Raw genomic sequence first — 22,272 nt, forward strand, 5'->3', positions numbered from 1 at the left:
TGGTTAAATTCAGAACATGAAGATTCTTAATTCTGTGCTTGTCAGATCCTGAGCATGTAATATATTTTCTCTACATCAGCAGTCTAATCTAAAGAATTAGAACTATAACTGACCATTGTTATGCAGTCCTTAAACTGGTAAAACTGTGTTTCATAGTATTAATAAAATCTTTTGCCATCTGGTAAAGAAAGAAACATAAATAATTTTGGTAATTGTTCCTTAATTTTTATTTATGTGTCTTGCTGGTTGGCTGGTTTGCAAACAACAGTTATCCAAAGCTTCTGCATGTAGAATCAGCAATTCTTTTACATAAATTCTATAGTCTAATTAATTTTATTTGGATAGGGTATTTGTATCACTCTTTACTTTGTATCCTGAAACAAGAAATAACTATATTCTTTTGACCAACAGTACATTGTATGTATTGGTTGGGAGACAGGTTTTCTTCACCACTACTGTCATCTGAAACCTGAAATTACTTTGTACGGAATGCTTACAGCAAAGCTCCCCCCCCAAAGCAGGCGGGCAGAACCTATTGTACTGGTGCACGTTATTATTCATATTACCAGAATAAACCAGTTTGTGCAGGAAACACGAACTGCAGAGGCTTGAGAGCACCAAGCGTGAAGCCGACGCCAGTTCATGGCTGTGGGAGGTCCCAGGGCCACAGAGCTGCTGCTCACCTGCTCCAGCCGGGCGCTCACGGGCGCCTCAGAGCTCTCGGGTCCCGGCTCCGCTACGGGAGCAACCATGCCCAAGAAAAGGTCCCACACAGTCGTAGCAAGAGAGGCCGATGCTTTTTGCTGCGCAATGGCCCCTTTTCCCCACACTTCGAGCCTAAAACGCGAGTGTTGAGGCTCCGCTCCCCGAGCACGGCACCAACCTGTGCTGGCGCAGCCCCTTTAAGGGAGGCGGGATCCCGGCCGGCTGAGGCAACATTCACTTCCAGGTCGGGGGGGTAAACACGGGGGAAGGGAGGGAGGGAAAGAAAAAAAGCGTAAAGAGAAGGAGCCCAGCGACGGGACCGGCTGGCTGGGCGCTCGCCGGCGGCACCCAGCGCCGCGATGGTGAGCGGGTGACGGTGGCGGGCAGGGACGGGGGAAGGAGGGAGGCAGGAAGGGAAGGGAGGCAGGGAGCTGTTCTCCTGCAGCCCCGGGTGCCGGACTCGGCGCAGGTAGCGGAGGTGACCCCGGGGAAGGGGCCGCCATGGCGGCGGCGCAAACCCGGCTGATGGGCTCAGGCAGAGCCCCCTCCCTCCCGCCGGTACCGCGGCCGGGCCGGGGCAGCCCCGCCGTTCGTTGTGTAACCGCGGCGCTGCCGCCGTTATGTAAAAGGGCACCCGAGACCCGGCGGACGGCAGGGAGGGAGGCTCGATCCCGGCTTGGTGTGCCCCGGTGTCCCCAGGGCGCCGGGGGGGCGATGACGGCCGGCCCAGACCCGCCGCCCTGAGCGGCCCCTCACGGCTCCGTGCGGCGCCGACCACCCGCAGCCGCCAGGGCGGAGCGGGCAGAGCCCCTCGGCCGGCCGGAGTGAGGGCTCAGCCCGGCTCTGCACAGCCCGGCCGCCTGTGCCTCCTCCGGCTCCTGCCTCCACCAGCCCCGCACAGCACCTTCCCACTGGGAATTGCTTTGTCCGGGCTCTGTCTGCAGGAAGCCGTGCCAAGGCTCGGTGCGTGGGCCTCGCTGAGCTCTCCCAGCACGGAGCTGCCAAAGGAGCAGCCTTTCCCTGCTCCAGACAGGCCGGAGCTGAACATATGGCAGCTGTTTGGATTGCTCCTCTGCTCCAGGCATGAGTGTGCAGATTTCCTTTTCAAGGACTAGCAGCAGCTTCCTGGGCAATCTAGTCTCATCCCTTGTCATGAAAAGCCTGATTTCAGTCAATCCCCTAATAAAGTTATGTGTCATTGTTATTGAAGTAGGTACATTTTGTGCCTGCTCATTAATCAGTGAACTAGGGTAGAATTTCATTGCTTAACTATGTACTGATGTCTAAATTTATGGCAAAACTTCCAGTTCATGGCATTTATACATGCCTTTGTTGCTGTGCTTGCAGTGTGTTTTTCTTTAATGGCTTTTTTTTTTTCCGTCTATAGTTTATATATATTGTGCTGTATTTATTTATTGGTAGCATTTGTATCTCTCACCTTTTGATCTTCTAGGCTAAGAGAAGCTGGGTTTATGTCCTATTTCCAATGTACTTTTCATCCCTGGGGTGTTCTAGTAGCTGTTACCTTTAAACTGGAATGGTGCAGGTATCTCTTAACATAAATAGCCCTGTGAGATCTCCTGAGTGTCTTAAAAGTGACTTAATCCTTCCTTTTTTTTTTTTTGTGCTTCTCCTGGCACCTTCTTTGGCTGCTTCACCCTGATTTTTTTGTGGTTCAGCACACCACTCTGGTTCCACTCTCTATCATTTTTAATTTATGAACGTGTCTCTGAAGTTCTTGATAATAATCTTAAAATATGTAGCCTTACTATGTAGTTCTTATGTGACACTATTTAATTTTAGGCCTCTTGTGATGGCTGCTGACTTTGTATCAGTAGCAGCTTTAATCTCTATGTTCCCACCTCTTGTGCCAGAATAGTTAACGTTAAATTGGAGTTTTGAGCATAATCCTTCCTTGAGTCTGGCTAATAAATCACCTACTTCTGTTTAATTCCATTTAACTTAATTTAAATGGGATAATCATAAAGCTTTCTTAGTAGCATAAATCATGAAACTGTTTATTTTTCACTGCCTTTCCTCTCTTAGCACTCAGAGGAATTTTGGTGGCTGTTGCTTGAGTTGCTATTTCTTAATTGTTTTCAGAATGTTCATTTTAAGAAAGTAAGTAAAGATTTGGGGCTGTGGAGAGGTAGAAAACAGCTGGAAAACATGGTACAGCCAACACCAAAACTGAGGCTCTAAATTACCTCTTTTTTTCTGTTAATGTTTTGAGAGAAATGACCACCACAAACTGAAAAGTCCTTAATCCTGTACCCATCTCATCCTTTGAGACTTTAGAGAGGGAAAAGCAGGTGGTCCTGGCTCACAGAGACTTGGCATGTTTGGGGTTTGTCATGCTGAGTCTGCAATTGGGTGTAAAACTTGGGGAGCACATCACAGGCATGGCTCTGTCAGAGATGAAATTGGTATTTGTCTTCCAGTGTTACATACTGATTTATTGAGGGAGAACAAGAACCAGCCAAAACAAAACACTACTGATGGAAAAAAAAAAAAATTAGATTTTTAATGAGTCTGAGAGACAGAGCCTGTAGGAACTGAGTCTGCCAGGCTGGAGTTGGTAGGATCACAACCTCTGTGATTAGTAAGGCCCACACAGCAGTGGAATTTTTTTTTCCTTTGTAAAGCTAGATTGTAATGACTGACAGAAAACAGCAGTTATACCTGTTTCTTATTTTTCTTTAGATATTGTTATATAAGCAGGTACTTCCCTGGTGATGCTTCCCCAAATGAACAGGATTTTATTTTGATACTCACACTCAGCCATTATAAACTGGGTTTATAATGTTTGCCTTAAGGTTCTTTAACTTATTCCCAGTGCTTTAATGTGTCCCCTTAAGTTCTTTTTGCTTTTGAACTGCACTTCAGGATATGTGTTGAGTATATTCTAGTGGTGTTTAAAGCTGATTCATGGGATTCTCACAAGAAGAAGTGGAGGATAATGTTCTTTGGGAGAACCTTTCCTGGTGTGAGCTCGAAGCTGAGCTGGTAACATCAAGTTGGAGCTGGTTTTGCATTTCAGTTCACCTCTGTATTGGGTTTCTGTCAGAGGGCAGTAGCCAGGCAGTTTACCCCATCCCCCTGCATACTTCTGGTTGGCTTTGATTATATTGAGCACTTTAAAAGTTTTTTTAAAAAAATAATTAATTTAAATAAACATTTAAAAGCCCATCTAAATGCAATTATTCTACTTTTTATGCTATTCCATAAGCTAGCCAGGTTTTAGATGTGTCACATTGCTCTCATAATATATGTTTTAGTTAATGAAGGCACCCCAGCTTGCATCATGTAATTCATAATTTTGTGGTTTGGGGAATTAATTTTTATATTTGTTTCCTGGCTACTCAATTAATTTGATATAATGAAAGAAACTGTGAGGTTAATTGAAAAATCAGATAATTAAGATGACTATGAAAACGTAAAATAGCATAATGGAAGTTCTACTTAAAAACTGCTGGGTGATGTTTATTAAATAATAACAAAAAAATTCAAGTGCTCTGCTAAGGTTGACATACATTTATAGTGAGAGATAAATATAAATATATAAATAGATATATATAAATATATATATATATGAAGTGAAGTGATCAGAAAACAAATGACAGGTTTGTCTTCAGCCTGACATTCAAAAGCAGAGCCAGAGAAATGAACCACTTAAATTCTGACCTTGTAAGAGCTTAAATACAACTTTAACTGGGCAATATTGTCTTGAAGTATAGAAGAGTGAGAAAAGGAATGCCTCCAGCTCACATGAAAGGTTTCCAGACTGCATTTGAGTTGTTCTATTTCAGTATCAGGCGGCTTAGGGAATTGTTTTTAGGATGCTTGTCAGAGGACTTTATTAGATACAGATAAAAACATTTTGCCTGTCTGCCCAGGTTACCTCAGGAGCCTTTGTCAGGGGTGTTTGCTCAGCCTTTGGGTAGCAAGTTGAAGAAATATTACAGATGTTTTCTATAGTGGGAATGAGTGGAGTTCATAAAAACAGAACTGTTTTGTTTGCAAGTGTAATTGATCCCTGCTTGTGCTTTTTGTTCCTTGATTGTATGGAGATGCCCTGCATGAACTTCCAGAGGGATTATGTAAAAATTCAACTTGCATTTCCAAAGGACAGATTGGCCACTCAGAGGTACTGCTTGAAAAAATAGTTTTCTGAGTCATATGCCAGTGGCCTATCTACAGGGCTAAAAATTCTCATTGGAGTTTGTTCACTGATACTTCAAAGTGTTTCAGTTTTTCTGGCAGACAGGAAGGAACAGTTCCAGGAGGAATGAAGAGAGACTGTATTCTGGTTTTGTCATCTTTGAGCATCAAATTAGAAACAAGATCTAATGGAGATGTGGATGTCTTTGCTTCAGTGGGAATGATTTTCATACACCTTTGAGTAGAGATTCTGATTTTTGTTTGATTCATCAGCTGTCATAGAAGTCCTGGGTATATATATTGATTTCAAGTTTAAAAGGAAATTTTCCCATCTCACATAAAAAATGTACTATTTGAAAATAGTCAGGCATCATTGCACACTACAAAGAAACAAAAAGAAACATCAGACATTCACAATTCCAAATTCCGTCCTTCATTTTCTTATCCTCTTAAGATTGGAGGCAGCCAAAATTGCTGTTTCCTGGTATGGGAGCAAGTTGCATCACAAAGTAACTCCTGTTTTTATAACAATACAATGTAATAATAAAGTAAAAAATAATGAAACTTAAGCACTTAGCAAAACTGAGTCAAAGGATTAAAAGTTGCATGTCAAAAGCTGCAAAAGGAGCTTGCATTTGAATAATTTGGAGATTTTACTTCCCAAGCCTGTACTTAAGTCTTCAGGAGCCATTAAACTGCAGTCTCTAATTGTTGTTAATACATGATTCATTAAAGATAGACTCCATTCCATCTTTGCCCTAATGTGGTACCTCCCAGTCCTCAAATATGTGCACCTTATTTTAGAATACTTATCTCTGTAACCTTATTTATATTTCTCCTCTATAACCTTTTACATATTTCAGTACTCCTGTGATCAGCATATTAGGCAAGCGAAGCAACAGAAGTTAAATGGGCTGAGAAAGAAAGGTGAAATTATCCAGAATTTTCTGTATAAAAGGGAAGCTACTATTTTTCCTACAGATGAGATCTGACAACAGTTGATGCTGTTATTTTCAATATTGTCTGGGGGAGTATGTACCAGTCACTCGGCCTTCTTTTGTGTGGTGCTGGGGATGATTCACAGTGCTGAGAGTCATTCTTTATGTTGATTAATCTGTGTGCCTGAAAACAGTAGGTTATTATTAGACATGGAATAAAAAAACCCTTTGAGATTTTCATGTATCAGTGTACATCCTCAAACTCGGAGGCAAAAGATCAAGTTTATATTCTGCCTTGTCCTTTGTACCCAGACTTGTGCTATAGATGATTTCCAGGTGCAGAGTGCCTGGAAAGAGGAAAAGGATCACTGTAATAGATGTTAGTTTATTGCTGCACAAGATTTGGAATTAAACTGGTTCTTTTTGGGTTTCATTTTTTGATGTGAAGCTATAGCTGCTCTTTTCAGTATCAATAATTGCTCCTATATATGCAATTTATCTGCAATATCTGCATTTCTTATGTAGGTTGGTAGCAGACTTCTAATATACATTGACTTAAATGAAAGATTAAAAGAAATATTTTAAGTCTAGATGTATAATTTGATTTTTAAGTCTTCTTTCAGTCTGTCTTGATTGATTAATTCCCAGTAGACTTCATAAGTTAAAGTTGTTTTTCAGCAGTTGCATTACTTCCTCTGGGAACACAAGTAGTGTTCAAAGCACAGCAGACGTGGCTGGATGTGGTTCTGGGGATGCCAGGGGACGGAGGCTCCCATCAGTTTGGCCAGTTGTTCATTGTGTGACCTGACTTTGTGTGGCCCTGAGGGAGACATCTCCTCTTGTAATATTTGCCAGACTAACAAAAAGACATTATAGAGTAATGGAAGGTTCACAGAAAGAATGACTTGACTAAATCCCCTTTGTTTCTTTGTGTCTTGCATGTGACAGGAGGAAGCTTCTCCATATTCTTTACTTGATATCTGTTTGAATTTCCTGACTGCCAACCTAGAGAAGTTCTGCACAGAAAGGCAAGATGGGACATTGTGCTTGCAGGAGCCTGGAATGTTCCCTCAAGAGGTGGCTGATCGACTGCTGCAGACGATGGCATTTCATGGTAAAAACAATCATTTATGGCTCAGTGGTGAACTTATTTCACTGGAATGTGACATTGCAGTTCTGCTATATTTTCTAGTAGAATCTGCTGCTGCAGCTGTTAAAACTGAGTTCTGTAATCCCTTAATAGAGAATTTTTGTTATTTTTGCTTTACACAGCTTCAGCTGAGCTTTGCATTGCCACATAGATCTAAATAGGAAGTTCTTAGTCTTGGTTTATGATTTTACTGTTCCTTTATTTGAACATTTTTCAATCTTCTTTCAATAATTTCACAAAAAAAACCAAAAAAAGATTCTACTACTTCTAGCAACAATATCTCTTGAAGAGCATTTAATTGGATTTTTTTACTGTGTGCCCCTGTGATTAAGTTAGAACAAAACCTTGGGATTCATTAAAGCAGTTTCTCATCTCTCTTAATACTTTTATTGACATGAAATTATTTGTTTCAAAGCACTCAGTTTTAGAGTGGTGTAAACAGCTTATGGTATCCTTACATTTTGTGTACTGGCTTACTGGCTCTCTTGTCAGCATTTCTCTGAGGATAGGGCTGCCATCTTGGTTGCTTGCTTTAAGCATGATAAAATTTGTATAATAAAATATCTATCATGAAAAAGCAAAGGTATAAGTTGTGCTAGAGTAGAGATAAGAGATCCATTCCTTGAGATGCTGGAGATTTTTGTTAAAAAAATTAGACATGACACTAGAAAAATTACTGTAAACAGACCAAACACCCTATCCTATAGATGCAGATTTTATTTGGGTCTTACTGGGCAGGTAATGGATTTCTCCAGTTGTTCTGGTCAGAAGAAACAGAAGGAATTGTCCTAAAATAGACAAGCTCATAAAAAAGGGTAATCTTTAATATACACTATTTTCTGATAAGGAGTTATTTAGAGTAGTCCCAAGAAATCAGATTCAAGGAAACTGAATTACCAGAAACTCACTAGCAATGCTGGAAGTGGTGAAGACATTTTCGGACACCAAAATACCACAAACATAAAGAATGCAGGATGGAAAAAAGGTGTGTGGCAGGTAAACTCAATGTGACTAAGGTAGGCCAGGGAGAGAGCTTTGGTCCTTAAATCATGAGATTAGCAAAAATTAAGTAATTTAGTGATACTTTAACCAGACTGTAATTATATCTATTGTTTTTAATTTTTCTGCTCCATACCAGTTGTTCCATCCCATATTTTTGCTTTCCCTGAAAAAGAGGGAAGTAGACCCCTCACTGCTTGGTCAGAAGTGCCTGAAGCATTTGCTCCTTAGAAAGGTCTGCAAATCTTTATATTTGACTTTGTCACACAGGTAGTTACTAGCCCATGACTTAAATCCAAACTGTTGTGGCAATGTTGTTATTATTCAAATAAATTGCATTTTTATTTCATTTTCTTTGTTAAATATGTGTGAAGATAGGAGATTAAAAACTAGGAGAGTTGTTGACATTTATAACCTTGTAGGAGCAAAACTAGGACATGTTCTTCCTACTGCTGTTGTGTGGATGCCTGTGCAGCTGCACCCTTCACATGGCTTTTTGTAATCCTTCTGTTCATAAGACACTAAGATTTCATATTTGTATATTCAATGCATTTTTGATAATTCAGGGAACTCAGTGTATTGTTTCAGTTAGGATGTTGCCAGTGTCTTGCAAGAAAAAGCTACTTTTGAATTCTTTCTACAGAGTAAAAAGATTGTTGCTTTTTCTTTTTTTCATTGCTGTCTTTTTCTCCTTCCCACCCTTTCCTTGCCCTCTTCTTTCTATTCTTTGAATCACTTCTTAGGTTTCTTTCTCACATTCAGCTTGTTTCTGAGCAACACTCCTACCTTCTTCATATAGAACTTAATAAGCTTAATTTAGTATTGATCCTACTTAAGAATTCAGTCAAATGCTAGATTATGTAGTTAAAGCAAGATGAGAACAAGTCATTGATAGGTGGTGCAATCTTGAGGTTAATAGAACTGTGGCCAGAGGAGAATTGCACTCAGAAATTTTGAAATTCTGCTTTTAGCACACTTCTAACCAGTTCAGTGAGAAAAATACAGCAAATGAGTGCAGCACTCTAATTGTTTATGAATCATACCCATATTTTATTTATTTTGTGTTCCATTTTCTGAACCAAACAGGTAACGTGCATTTGCTGCTTCTTATTTATCTGTCCTATTCTTAAGCCTGGAATTTTCCAGACACGACCTCATAATCTTCAAAGTGGAGTCGCAAACATAGGATTTTGGGATCGGTGGTGTAAGGATCTGAGGGAAACTACTTTGTAATTAATTTTCTCTGCCAACACTTTGTACCCTTTACTGTCCAAGTGGTGGTGTGTAACACTGGAGCCAAGCACTGATGCTGTTTTCCCACAGGGCTGCTCAACGATGGCACCGTGGGCATCTTCCGAGGCACCCAGATGCGCCTGAAGCGCGCCTGCATCCGCAAGGCCAAAATCTCCGCCGTGGCTTTCCGCAAAGCCTTCTGCCATCACAAGCTGGTGGAGCTGGATGCCACGGGGGTCAATGCAGATATAACAATCACAGACATTATCAGTGGACTGGGCAGCAATAAGTGGATCCAGCAGAATCTGCAGTGCCTGGTGCTGAACTCACTGACTCTTTCTCTGGAAGACCCCTACGAGAGGTGTTTCAGTCAGCTGTCCGGGCTCCGCGCGTTGAGCATCACCAACGTGCTCTTCTACAACGAGGACTTGGCAGATGTTGCTTCACTTCCCAGGTTGGAAAGTCTGGATATATCCAACACCTCCGTCACTGACATAACAGCACTCCTCACCTGCAAAGACAGGCTCAAGTCTTTGACCATGCACCACCTGAAATGCTTGAAAATGACCACAACCCAGATTCTGGATGTAATAAGAGAACTAAAATACCTGAATCACCTTGATATTTCGGATGACAAACAGTTCACGTCGGACATAGCTCTTCGTTTACTGGAGCAGAAAGATATCTTGCCTAACCTTGTGTCTTTGGACATTTCTGGAAGAAAACATGTGACAGATAAAGCTGTACAAGCATTCGTTCTGCAGCGGCCCACGATGCAGTTTGTAGGACTGCTAGCTACTGATGCCGGCTACTCAGAGTTCTTAACAGGAGAAGGAAACCTGAAGGTTAAGTGGGGGAATTAATTTCACTGAAAAAATAGAATGTGCAGGGGAAATAGAGCTAATAGTTTGTAAATGTATGTGTGTGTGGGTTCATTTTTTTAAACTGTCGATTATAATTATAATTTAAACTGTTAATTATAATTTCACCTGGCTTTAGGTGAAATTCCTACTTAATTTTGACACAAACTGCTAAATTTACATAATACTGTATATATGCATATACTTGTAAGAGGCATCTGTTTTCTGTGCCTTTTCAGTGAACCATAGATCTTGATTTTCCATATCTAAGAAAGCTGAGCTTTGCCTTGTCTGAAGTCACTTAGTGGGATAATATTTCCTGGATTCCAGACAGTATCTGGCATAAGTCAGCAATGTGTGAGGGGTGGAGGTAGAATTTGCATAAGCTTTGAGCAGTTCATGATTAACGCGGCAGATACAATAAAGCTGAATCACTCAGCTGCTGTTATGCTCCATCACCACTGTTATTTCCTCTTACAATATTTCTACTTGTCTTGAAAGGTCTTCTGGTGATGAGAAGCATCACCTAAGAAGCAATAATTTAGGATGAAAGGCTTCCTCTTCTTGGACAAATCCTCAATTACTTAGCCCCTTAGGATGAGACTATGTTTTCTGAAGTGCATCTATTTATCTTTTAGAGCCAGGCAACAAGACATCATTCCCTGTTCTGTAAAATCTGAAGGCAATTATTGGAGAATAAGCAGGTCAGAATTAATTAAAAAAAAGTTGTTTTAGACATGTCAGTGGTATGTTATCTTTGACACTGAGTTTTCCTTTCTGCTGGGTCTTGAGAGTGATGGAAGCTGCAGAGGGAATGAGGAAGAGAGCCTAATGTGTCCATAGTTTAGTCTGTCTCCTGTGCAAGTCTAGTTTTTCACTTCAGTTTTAAAATTCAGAATGCTCTTGTTATAGGCAAGTGGAGTAACACAGCTACACAATTTTTGTATTTTTGCCCCTGAAATTTGACAGTTGTTGAGGGCCAGGTCTCTTGAGTACTTAGTTGTCACAGCTGACAGCAAAGTGTCTCAGTGTTGAAATGCACAGAAAAGGCAAGTTCCCCTTTGGTGTGATTATATCCAGCACCAGGAGGTTATACCTCATGTTTGGTATAAAATAATGCAATGTAATCCTTGCTGTTCAGAATAATTGCTTCATAGAACTGTCTGCACCATGAAAAGGCAGGAAGGAGGAAGGTTCTAGTAATGTGAAAGTCACAATGGACTTGTGGCACTGTGGTTAGCAAAATACAGTTTGCATTCTTTTTTTTTAAAGGCATAATTGTCAAGAAGAGACTGTAGGCTATGATTGGTTTTATTTTGTTTTTTTGGTGACCTAAATTCATTAGTAACTCTACTGAAATATTAAACTGCTTAGTCTAGATACTGCTAAAGAGTAAACAAGACACAGAATTCATGGAAACAGCAGAGGTAAAATATTACTGTCTTTACAGCAGCCCTGTGAAATTTGATTATGAACACTAGGCAGATATTATAGTTGAGAACATGAAACCAAGTGGAAATTTTTCATGTAGGGTATAATTGGCTGTACAACATGTCAGTAAACAGGGCTACCCTGTTCTAATCAGTGGAGAATAAAAAATCCAAGATGCTGTCAGTTCTCTCAAGTCTGTAATATATTCCTGATATCAAAAATTTCAAAAAAACATGCCTGTATACAATGCAGGATGCACAGAATGTGACACTTTATATATAACCTTTTACTTTTTTTGTATGTGCCATGTTAAGTAGAACAATTTTTGCATGCTGCCCTAAGAGTTATAAAAAACAGTGATTGCAGCAATGATTCATTAAATAGTAGGACTGAGGAACAAACCAGTTACACAATTTACAGTTATAACAGAAAATATCATTAAATGGAAACTAGAGCAGGCTGGCAATCATTTGCTTACAGAAAGACTTGGCCAAATCACTGCCTTTGAAACTGCAGCTTTGCATTTTTTGGGAACAAAACTTTGCAACTAAAATGTTGACATCTTGAACTAAAGATTATTTCTGTGTTCACAGGTGTCAGGAGAAGCAAATGAAACTCAGATTTCAGAAGCACTGAAGCGGTACAGTGAACGAGCCTTCTTTGTGAGGGAAGCACTCTTTCATTTATTCAGCCTGACACATGTAATGGAAAAAACTAAGCCTGAAATTTTAAAGGTAAAATAATAGTTTTGATGGTTCTTGTGTGTTCTTCCTGAGCTCATCCCCAAAAGCCTGGTATAAATTAGTTTATAAGCTTTTACCTTTTCGGTTGTGTTTTTGAAGATTAAAATTGTAATGTTAAATAAAAAAAAAAGAACTATTTAAACATGAGGGATGTAGAAGATGCCCTGTAGTGTTTTATGTTAGGCAAAATTGTTCTCTATTAATGGAAATTATCTAAATTTAGTAGCATGTAAATTGATTTTTTCACATACCTTTGAATATGATATGAAATATTCTTCAGATGCTGAATTCTGTCATTAGATCATATCTGCTTGGGTTCTAATCAAAGCTGTGTCTACTCTTATTCACCAGACAGAGCAGTGCCTTCTACTGATGCTCACAAAACATTAATAATAAGGAAAGAATTGAGTGACAGCTTCTCTACTGTCACCCTCCAGCAGGGTAATGGGTGAATGGATATTGTCAGTGTTCTGTATGGGGCTGTAACCTGGAGCCCAAAACTTTCCTTAAAAATCCATTTTAGGCATTGGCTTTCCATGTCTAGAATGTTAGAGATGGTTTAAGTTTTGTAAGGATCCTAAAAAGAGGCACCAGTAGGACACATGGTTTTTATTTTTCTTATCCTCTTCGATGTTGAACAAGTGGCCTTAAATTTGGCATCAATGTCCAAAAGACTTTACCTGTCAGTTATCGACAAGCAAAATATTATTATTAAATGTTTATTTGGTGAGATCACAATCAACATACATAGCCAAAAGCATCATGCAGGAAGAAGCTGCAAAAAATCTGTCCTGACCTACAGCTCAGGATGTGATTCCAAATGGCTCATCACCAAACAACAAGGCACTACATCATTACTGTTGCACTGCAGAAACTCTGTCCTGCATCATTCACCTCTGAAAGGGTTTGGTGATTTTATCCCAGCCTGGTTCTTTCTAGGAATTTCTTGCAGTCTGTGCAGCCTCTTCTTTGAGAGGTTGCTACAAGCTGTGCAAAAGGACTTGGAGCAGTAGAAGTTGCCAGCTTTGAATCGCTGAGCAGAATGAAATGTTATTCCTTGAGAATTCCAATCCCACCAGATGGATTTCTCGCTCAAGTACAAGGCAGGCAGGAATTGGATGCTGTGAGTCACTGCTGTGGCCTGGAGCAGGAGGCAGATTGTTCTTGGGCTCTGTGTGCAAATGTGTGAGCAGCTAACGTGGGCCACCCTTGTGCTGCAGCTGGTGGTGATGGGCATGAGGAACCACCCCCTGAACCTGCCCGTGCAGCTGGCGGCGAGCGCCTGCGTCTTCAACCTCACCAAGCAGGACCTGGCGGCCGGCATGCCCGTGCGCCTCCTGGCAGACGTCACCCACCTGCTCCTCAAGGCCATGGAGCACTTCCCCAATCATCAGCAGGTACAGGGCAAAGCTCCTCTGCTTTCTGTGCCGTCCTCTGTCTTGTGGGTCTCAACAAAAGGTTTCTCCACGTCCCAGGACCTCGGGGAAATGTGTTTATGGCAAGAAAGTTGTCGGTGATGGAGAGAGACGGGGAGATTGACTCGGTGTGATGGTGTTCACAGGGGGCTTAGGGTCAGATGCTTGTCTCTTCCCTCATCCTATGTTTCAGAAGGCTTGATTTATTATTTTATGATATATATTATATAAAAACTATACTAAAAGAATAGAAGAAAGGATTTCATCAGAAGACTGGCTAAGAATAGAAAAAGAAGAATAATAACAAAGGCTTGTGTCTCGGACAGAGAGTCCAAGTTAGCTGACTGTGATTGGCCATTAATTAGAAACAACCACATGAAACCAATCCCAGATGCCCCTGTTGCATTCCACAGCAGCAGATAATAAATGTTTACATTTTGTTCCTGAGGTCTCTCGGCTTCTCAGGAGGAAAAATCCTAAGGAAAGGATTTTTCATAAAATGTGTCCGGAACAACTAGGTGATCAGAATCTGATTTTATTGTGGGATACAAGCACTTATATAGTATTTTAGGGAGACTAGTAAAGTGTACTACAATGATTAGGTTGAAATCACATACACAAACTTATGCATATAACAACATCTCTTGCTTGCATTGTTTAATAGGATTTTTTTTTCTTGTAAACCTGTCTAATTAAATCTTCTTGCTATCTAGATCTAATTTTCAAAGTTCCATTTGTTTTTGCCAAGGCATTTTGTCTATCAGTTCTCTTATGCTCATAAGGTCCAAAGTACTCTCTGTCTCGTGCACCCCAATAGAAAGTGTTCCAAAATTTTTGTGTTTCTAATAAAGCAATTGTTTTTTATTTCTTACAGCTGCAAAAGAATTGCCTTCTTTCACTATGCAGTGACAGAATCCTTCAGGATGTCCCATTTAACAGGCAAGTTTTAGATGTCAGTTGAAATGAGTTGAAGCATTGCAGAATATTTTTCTTCAGAAGCTTTGTTTCTGGCCCCGGTTTTGCTCAGTTTAAGTCAATCCAGTGTGCTGAATTTATCTGGCCTATATTGTTTTAGGCCTGTTGACACAAATATATACAATTGAGTATAGGTCTGAAAAAATCCTTTGCTGTACAGAGGTTTTTGAACTTCATCTGGATGGGTCTATCTTTAATTCCATGTAACAGAAGTCAGCATTTCTCTGGGGTTGCTTTTTGCAGACATTTTTTACTCAAATATTTTGTCCAAATACTTTGAAATGTGATGGTCTGCTGTTTCAGAAGACTATGCCAAATTTTTCTTCCTTCTTTGGAAGCACTTCCTGTGCACTCTGATACATAATTAGAAGTAAGAGACTCTAAGTCAACAGCTTAAAGCTGACAGAGGCTCATACAATACATCCAATTTCTCTGTGTCTTTCTACTTTTTATGGTATGAAGCATACTTCTGTTGTCTGTGTACATCTTTCTTTTACTAACACTTATGAGCCTTATAAAAATTAATTTTTGTTTTTAACTTCCAGGTTTGAAGCAGCCAAACTTGTTATGCAGTGGCTGTGCAATCATGAAGATCAAAACATGCAAAGGATGGCTGTAGCCATAATTTCCATTCTTGCTGCAAAGGTATGGAATTAAGCTTTGAGATGATAGGAAAATATTTCTAAACTCTAAAATAATGTTGATTTGCTTTTGTTTGTTTACAGCTTTCAACAGAGCAAACAGCTCAACTTGGTGCAGAACTCTTCATTGTTAGGGTAAGTCAGATGCTTTCCTGCCATTCCATCCTCTCCAGCTGTTCATACTAGCAGTGTTCCTGGACATACAAAGTAAACATAAGGACATAAAATTCTAAGAACATATTAACATGTATTCATGTGAAAATTATTTAGAAGGTAAGCCAAAGTGGAAAAACTTGACACAATTAATGCAAAGTAAGTAAGATAGCAAGACATACCTTGATTTGAAATTCATTGTTGAGGGTGAAAGATGCTCAAAATGAGAATGAAGTAAATACTGTTGTAAAGGTTCTGATTCTGTGGGTGGCTTTGTGCCATCTGTAATAGCCCTACACATGTAATTACTGTGGAAACAAAGGAATGAGTTCCTTTAGCAGGCAGAGGTAAAAAGTTTAATAGCTGGTCTATTTTGTAGTTTGACTCTAAGCATGTTTATCTTTACTCTGTATAAATGACAGCAGCTATGCATTGCTCACTTAGTGTAGAAAAAAGCAGAGGAGTTAATACATATGTTGATATTTTGATTTTTTTTTCCCTAGCAACTTCTACAAATAGTCAAACAGAAAACAAATCAGAATCTTGTAGATACCACCCTCAAGTTCACATTGAGTGCACTTTGGAACCTCACAGATGAATCTCCAACAACGTGTCGGCACTTTATTGAAAACCAAGGGCTAGAACTTTTCATGAGAGTCTTAGAGGTGAGGAAGGGGGGCTTGGTGGTAGATTAGCAGCACAGGTTTATAATTAAAGCTGTTTCAATAATAAGCATAAATGTTTACTTTTTTTTTTTAATTTGCTTTATCCACAGTCTTTTCCATCTGAATCATCCATCCAACAGAAAGTTCTTGGACTTCTGGTAAGATGAAAAAAATAACAGTCTGAAACATATACTTGTAAAATTTTATTTTGAAAGGATATTTTACTCTGTGTTAACCTGAAAAATTAGTTTTTCATATCCTAATATTTTTTACATTCTTCTTTAATCCTTATAGTGTGTATTATTTGCAATGTGCATGTTTTTGAACTTTTTTATGTTTCTTCAAAAATTATATTGAAATTGATGGTTAGAAGAAATAAAAAGAGCTTTTCAGAAAGGAGAGTGAGGCTTCACATGAGTCCAAATACAAAAAGTAGGTTGAAAGTCAGCGGAATGCAGAATTTTGCCTTGCTGGAATTTTTTTAAATTGGGCTTGAGAATGTTAAAAATAGCCTTTGATTAATCTAAACTTTAATGGCATAAAATAATTTAGGAGAAAACCTCTTTGTTTTGATGCAAATTCCTGCATAGACTGGAAAAATTTCTAAAAGCAAAAGTAGAATTTTGGCATGTGGTGGTCACCTGGATGTACAGAGATCTCATCTGAGTGTTTATCTGTGTCTACTCACACAATATAATTCAAATTTGCATTTATCTCCCTCACACCATCTTCTTTCTGTTGACATTTTCTCTTTTTTTTATTATTTATTTCCCCATTCCAGAATAACATAGCTGAAGTGAAAGAGCTCCATTCTGAGTTAATGTGGAAGGACTTCATAGACCACATCAGTAAATTGTTGCACAGTGTGGAGGTGGAAGTCAGCTACTTTGCAGCAGGGATTATTGCTCATCTGATTTCTCGGGGAGAGCAGGCCTGGACATTGAGTCGCAGCCAGAGGACATCTCTCCTTGAACAGCTGGTACAGAAATCATGGTGAATTTTATCACAGTCTTTTCTATTTTTGTTTCAATGTTTGTATTTAACAATCAATGTTCTTGGTTCTGTATTTTACAGCATACTGCCATTTTGAACTGGCCAACCCCAGAATGTGAGATGGTGGCTTACAGGTAAATATTGTCTTATCTTGTGATCAAGAGCTTGGGGGAAAAAAGCAAACCACATATCTACTATATATGATATTTGCAGGTAGTTGTCTTAAATGAGTTTTAGATGCAGCAGACCAATGTGTCCTGTACTTAACATGTGGCTAACATGTGTAGTTAACAAGTAGTTAATATATGGAACAAACATCATATGACCTCTGAAGTAAAAGTATCTAGTAATAAAGCAAGTAACTGTTTGTTTGTTTTTTTTTTTTAATAGGTCTTTCAATCCATTTTTCCCACTACTTGGCTGTTTCATGACACCTGGTGTCCAGTTATGGGCAGTGTGGGCAATGCAGCACGTCTGCAGCAAAAATCGTATGTATTGAGAGAATATTACCCTTAAAATTCTTCTTTTTTTGGTATGGTATTCACTAGCATGAAGTGGGAAAAATAAGAATTTCTGGGGTATTCACTCCTGGGGCTTGACTAAATGGAGGAGAAAAAGAGAGTAGTGGAAGTTCCTTACATCTCTTCTATTAACTGAAATTTTTCTGTTAGATGCATAGTGTTAATTCCATAATGTGGATTTGTTAAGATTTAACTACATTTTTTGCTTGCATACGTGTTTTTATTCAAATAGAATATGCAAATATTAATGCTGGGCAACAAATTCCTTTTAAATTAAGAGCAATTACTTTGGCAGGTAGCAGTGTCTTACTATGAGAACAAAAACTATAGTTATTCCTCATCTCTAATTGCCTTTTTGCAGTAACTTGCTGTGGCATAAATGTCATTTTCTTAATCTCTCTTTCCCATCTGCAAAATGAGAAATAGACTGATTTGAGAGCATTTGATGTTGTGCAGAATTGTTGGGAAAAGGAAATAAATCCCCCAACCATACCTAAGTGTAGGAGGGGCAAACTTTCCTGGCTTTTAATGTTGGGGGTTTTTTGACAGGAATTTTTGTCATGAATATGTCTATATAAAGCAGATTTCTTCTGAAGTATTTGAAGTGTTTTCTGTGCCAGTTTTTAATCTCCTTGATGGCAGCATATCTGGGCTTGTTTATCCCTGTCCCCATCAATCTTTATTTCTGCAGTGATAAGGCATCTGTTTAGGACCAGCCAATAACATCACATAATATAAAACTGCACACAGAATACTGTTTTGCTGCCCTTTGTAGAGCTCATAAATATGCCTCTGTTCCCAGGGTACTGTCCAGAAATCTGTGAGATTTTTCATGATGAAGTCAGACTGTTCTGACAGAATTGTTTTACTGGTCAGATCTGGATAACAGATTTTAAATAAGGCCCTATAATTTTTCTTTGTGCCTCAGTCCTGTTAATTTTGTGTTGTCCTATCTGTTCTATTTAATTTTGGTATTTTGTTTGCCCTCACATCTGAGCTTTTAACATGCTACTGAGGTTTGCAGTGGCTTACTCGTGATTTGAGACCAAGACAGAATTCTTTTAGTTCTCATGGTAGTTGATGCCAGAAGCTTCTGGACAAAGTTGCAGAGAAACCAAATGTTTGGTAGCAAATGTAGTAATCTACTGTGGGGAAAAAAGTGTTTAATTCTGAAATATGAAGATGTATTTGGGAGGAAAATCTTCAGCTTTTAGTGCTTGTTACCAAGAAAGCTTTTAGTAGTCCTGGAGAGGAGATGCTTTTTATTTAGACCCCCTCTTACAGATGACAGCATAAAGTGGTCTGGAAGCAATTGGTTTAAATTTTTTTGTATATTTTTTTTTATTCTGCTGCTGTTTGTCTATGTCATAGTCACCTCTGTGAGGTAACCCAACTAAAATATTTGTAGTGCCACAGTAAATGTGATCCCCAGTGAAATGCTGAACATCAGCATTAAAACAAGTCTGGTGTTGCACCACTGAGATGCATGTGCAATTGGGCCCATCTGAGGTAATGGCCTGTGGATTGCATTACAGTCATCCTGACCTTTCCATAACAACTTCTGCAGCTTGCACATTACATCCACCCTACAGCTCTTTTTATAGCTGTTCCCTGCTCTTAATAATGCTGCAGCTGATGGGGGTGTGATTTCAACTTAGTGAATTCCAGAATGTAAGTGGAAAAAACCCTGGAAAGGCATTTCCCTGGAAAGGCATTTGTAGCAACTTATAATTAATGAGAGGCCACCATCAATATATTTAGCAAACTATTGGAAGGAGCTAGTTTGTATTTGCTCTCCAAGCCTGGAGGCCTCCACAAATTATGTGGTATATCTGATACCATTTTTTGGTAATTGTTCTGTACCAAGGTTTTTGAGAAAGGGGCTATTACCTGTATACTCATAGACACTATAGTGCTTTTGATTCCCATTTCTTCTGGTTTGTTTATGTGCACTTTAAATGCCTGTAGAGGAGGTGGGGGGAAGAGAGAATACTGTGCACATTACAGGGCACTTTCCAGTCAGCTGAGACAGACTGGTAAGAGACCTGATTACAGCTGGACTCCTGTCCAAATAACTCTGTTGTGTTGTCACTTGTTAAAGTACTCATGCATGTCTGTGGACACTTTAGGGGGTGTCTTAAATACTGCCTGGAGACAAAAGTGGATTTCAATCAGTGTTTACGTTATCTCCTACCTTTACCCTAGATAATTCTGGTTTTAATTCCCTTTTTATAATCCTATTACAGCCGCCAGATACTGCAGCATGTTAATTGAAGAAGGTGGTTTGCAGCATTTGTACAACATCAAGGAAAATGTCCACACTGATCCCCATGTCCAAAGGATTGCTGTTGCCATCCTGGATAGTTTAGAAAAACACATTATGCGCCACGGGAGACCACCACCATGTAGAAAACAGCAACAAACCAAACCAAACTGAAAGCTGCAGGTAGAGGAGTGTAAAGTATTGTCTCTGTAATAATCCTCTCTGATTTGTGTGTAGTTGGAGTAACTTATAATCTATTGGTCACCATTAAAGTGATTTGCTGGTAACTGTGGTACCCAAACCATGTGTGGTAACCTTGCTGAATGTCACCTTTAATGGCAACCTCGTGCACAACTTGTCAAGGGTCACAGCTTGAGCTGGTCATGCCTGCAGGGATAGTGCTGCCTGCCAGGAGATGGGACTTGTTCAGATCCATATGCACAGCTGGAAAGAAGACTTCAAGGAGTATCTTGTTTTGTTACTTCTGAGAGAAAAGGCTGTTCCATCCTTGTGATTGCTGTTCATAACACTGCTCACCAGTTTGGTGTTTGAATAAAACCGGGTGTGGTTGGGAAATCAACACTTCCAGACTAAAACAAAAGTCCGTGCATGCAGGTGACCGAGAGACTTGTAACTAAGGCGACCAAAATGTCCGTTTTCTCTTCACCCTTCTAGACACAAATGAGTCTTCAGCTTCCTTTTCCTTTTGCCTGCAAGCCATGTTCTTTTGTTTTCCTTACTGCTGGGATGATGCCTTTTTACAGTTCATTTCTCCAGAGTCCTCCCTGCTCCTGTCGAGGTGGGGACCAGCATCACGTTCAGGGAAAGGGGAAACCCATGGAAGTAAAGCAGTAGAAACTGAACTAAAATGAGACAGTACTAAAAGGATGTTAAAGAATTTAAATTTTATAACAAGAATGGGGTTTTGTTGTGTGACTACTTTTGGTTGTGTGTGATATCTTTCTTTTGTTTTTAGAATACTCATGGGGATAGGAGCAGGCTCATTAGAGCAAAATAACTGCCATGACTTCATCATGGAGGGGGTTACATGTATTCATAGAAGGCTGGGATATTTGGTCACCTTATTTATAAGAGACTAATGATTGCTCTCATTTTCTGTAAATATTCTGTGAGTATTGTGCAGTGAATTATATTTCCAAGCCATCACAGTGAGTGCAACGCATCACCCAATGTTCTGTGTAAGCCCTGTGTCAATTGCATTGTTTTGTGGAGTATGAAATTCTACATAAAGATAATTGTAACAATTTATTTCTTTCTTGGTTACCTTTGGGTTTCAAACCATGTGTTGAATGAAACATATTGCACAGTGTACAGATGCCTGATACAATGCAAGTGGTGGAAGCAAACTGCATGTCCATTCAAATGCAATTTAATTTCAGGTGTTGTTTTTGTTTATCTGCTTAGTTTCCATATTTCCATGGCAACTGATTTGATATTCAGAGACTCTTGTGTAAATATTGGGTAATTGAATTTAAAAAGAAAACTTATGTTTGGTAGCTTACCAGCAGAAATGGCTTCTTCATGATGACTGTATTTTACTATTTTTAAATCCTTTCCCTCCCAACTCCCATCCTTCATATAAGAACACCACCTCTAATCTTCAATAACCTAATTAATGTGTATTTCAGCAACCTCAAAAGGTACTGATCCAGTAATTTAATCAGTGTTGTGTAATTGTTTTTTGTACTAGAGTATAATTTTGGCTGGCATCATTTTAATCTGTGGATCTGGTTATATAAAGTTTTCTCAATTCCAACAGAAATTCAGCTGGCTCTAGCTTTGAATTCTGAAAGTGGTTTAAAAATTAAAAACAGCCTCCAGGCTTTTACCCACCACCCTTCTAAGATGTCTGCTATGGAATTTCCTTTATACATGAAATGGAACACAAAACTTGTCAAAATTGGTGTCAATAGAATGAATATAAATCAATTGCTAAGATTTTCAAATAAAGGTGACAACTCTCCTTACAGATCTGTCTTTTCCTAATAACAGGAGAATTTGCTGAAACAACTTAACTGAAAAAAAAAAAAATTACTCCTTCATGCAGCACAAAATGCAAGGATGATGCTGGCATCAGGCCAGATGTTTGAGAGACGTGTCACTTCATGAAGTTCTGCAGCCAGAAAGCACAGAGATGCTAAATACCCATTTTCTTTTGCTCCCCCACACTTCAGGCAATCAGTGAGCACAATTCTTTCAAGCTGCAAACTCTGCATGCCTACAAGGTATAAGTGCACTATGTCTGTTTGTATATGCCTCTTATAGAAAGGTCTCTTCACATTCCTGTGCAACTTCAGGAGTTTCTGCCAGGGTGGAATAATTCTGGAAGCAACTTTCAAACTTTGTGTTCCATCCGTAGCATCTGCCATCTTTTGTGAAGGCTGAAAATCCTGACTCTGCTTTAC

The 22,272-nt window shown here is 39.4% G+C and overlaps 1 protein-coding gene across 2 annotated transcripts; it reads left to right on the forward strand.

The window, feature by feature from the left end:
• The first annotated feature begins 768 nt into the window (after window positions 1–768).
• On the forward strand, window positions 769–21,824 carry LOC131559949 (protein zyg-11 homolog B). 2 transcript variants are annotated; one of them, XM_058808534.1, is made up of 14 exons: window positions 769–949; window positions 6,753–6,918; window positions 9,277–10,031; window positions 12,071–12,211; window positions 13,441–13,617; window positions 14,510–14,574; window positions 15,156–15,255; window positions 15,336–15,386; window positions 15,908–16,069; window positions 16,180–16,227; window positions 16,851–17,048; window positions 17,144–17,196; window positions 17,453–17,550; window positions 19,830–21,824. In XM_058808534.1, the coding sequence occupies exons 2-14, from the start codon at window positions 6,867–6,869 to the stop codon at window positions 20,018–20,020; spliced, it is 2,091 nt and encodes a 696-aa protein (XP_058664517.1). In that variant the 5' UTR covers window positions 769–949; window positions 6,753–6,866; the 3' UTR covers window positions 20,021–21,824. The 2 variants fall into 2 exon arrangements, with proteins under 2 accessions (XP_058664517.1, XP_058664516.1); XM_058808533.1 differs by lacking the exon at window positions 769–949 and adding an exon at window positions 1,004–1,067.
• Window positions 21,825–22,272: the final 448 nt, after the last annotated feature.

This window comes from Ammospiza caudacuta, chromosome 7, assembly GCF_027887145.1.
Source record: "Ammospiza caudacuta isolate bAmmCau1 chromosome 7, bAmmCau1.pri, whole genome shotgun sequence".
In the NCBI taxonomy this organism is placed as follows: Eukaryota; Metazoa; Chordata; class Aves; order Passeriformes; family Passerellidae; genus Ammospiza; species Ammospiza caudacuta.

What these genes read in the sequence shown, in the direction of transcription:
- LOC131559949 (XM_058808533.1), top strand. An exon ending in ACTTCCCCAATCATCAGCAG is followed by an intron (nt 13,618 to 14,509) that starts GTACAGGGCAAA and finishes TATTTCTTACAG; the next exon opens with CTGCAAAAGAATTGCCTTCT. An exon ending in TTTCCATTCTTGCTGCAAAG is followed by an intron (nt 15,256 to 15,335) that starts GTATGGAATTAA and finishes GTTTGTTTACAG; the next exon opens with CTTTCAACAGAGCAAACAGC.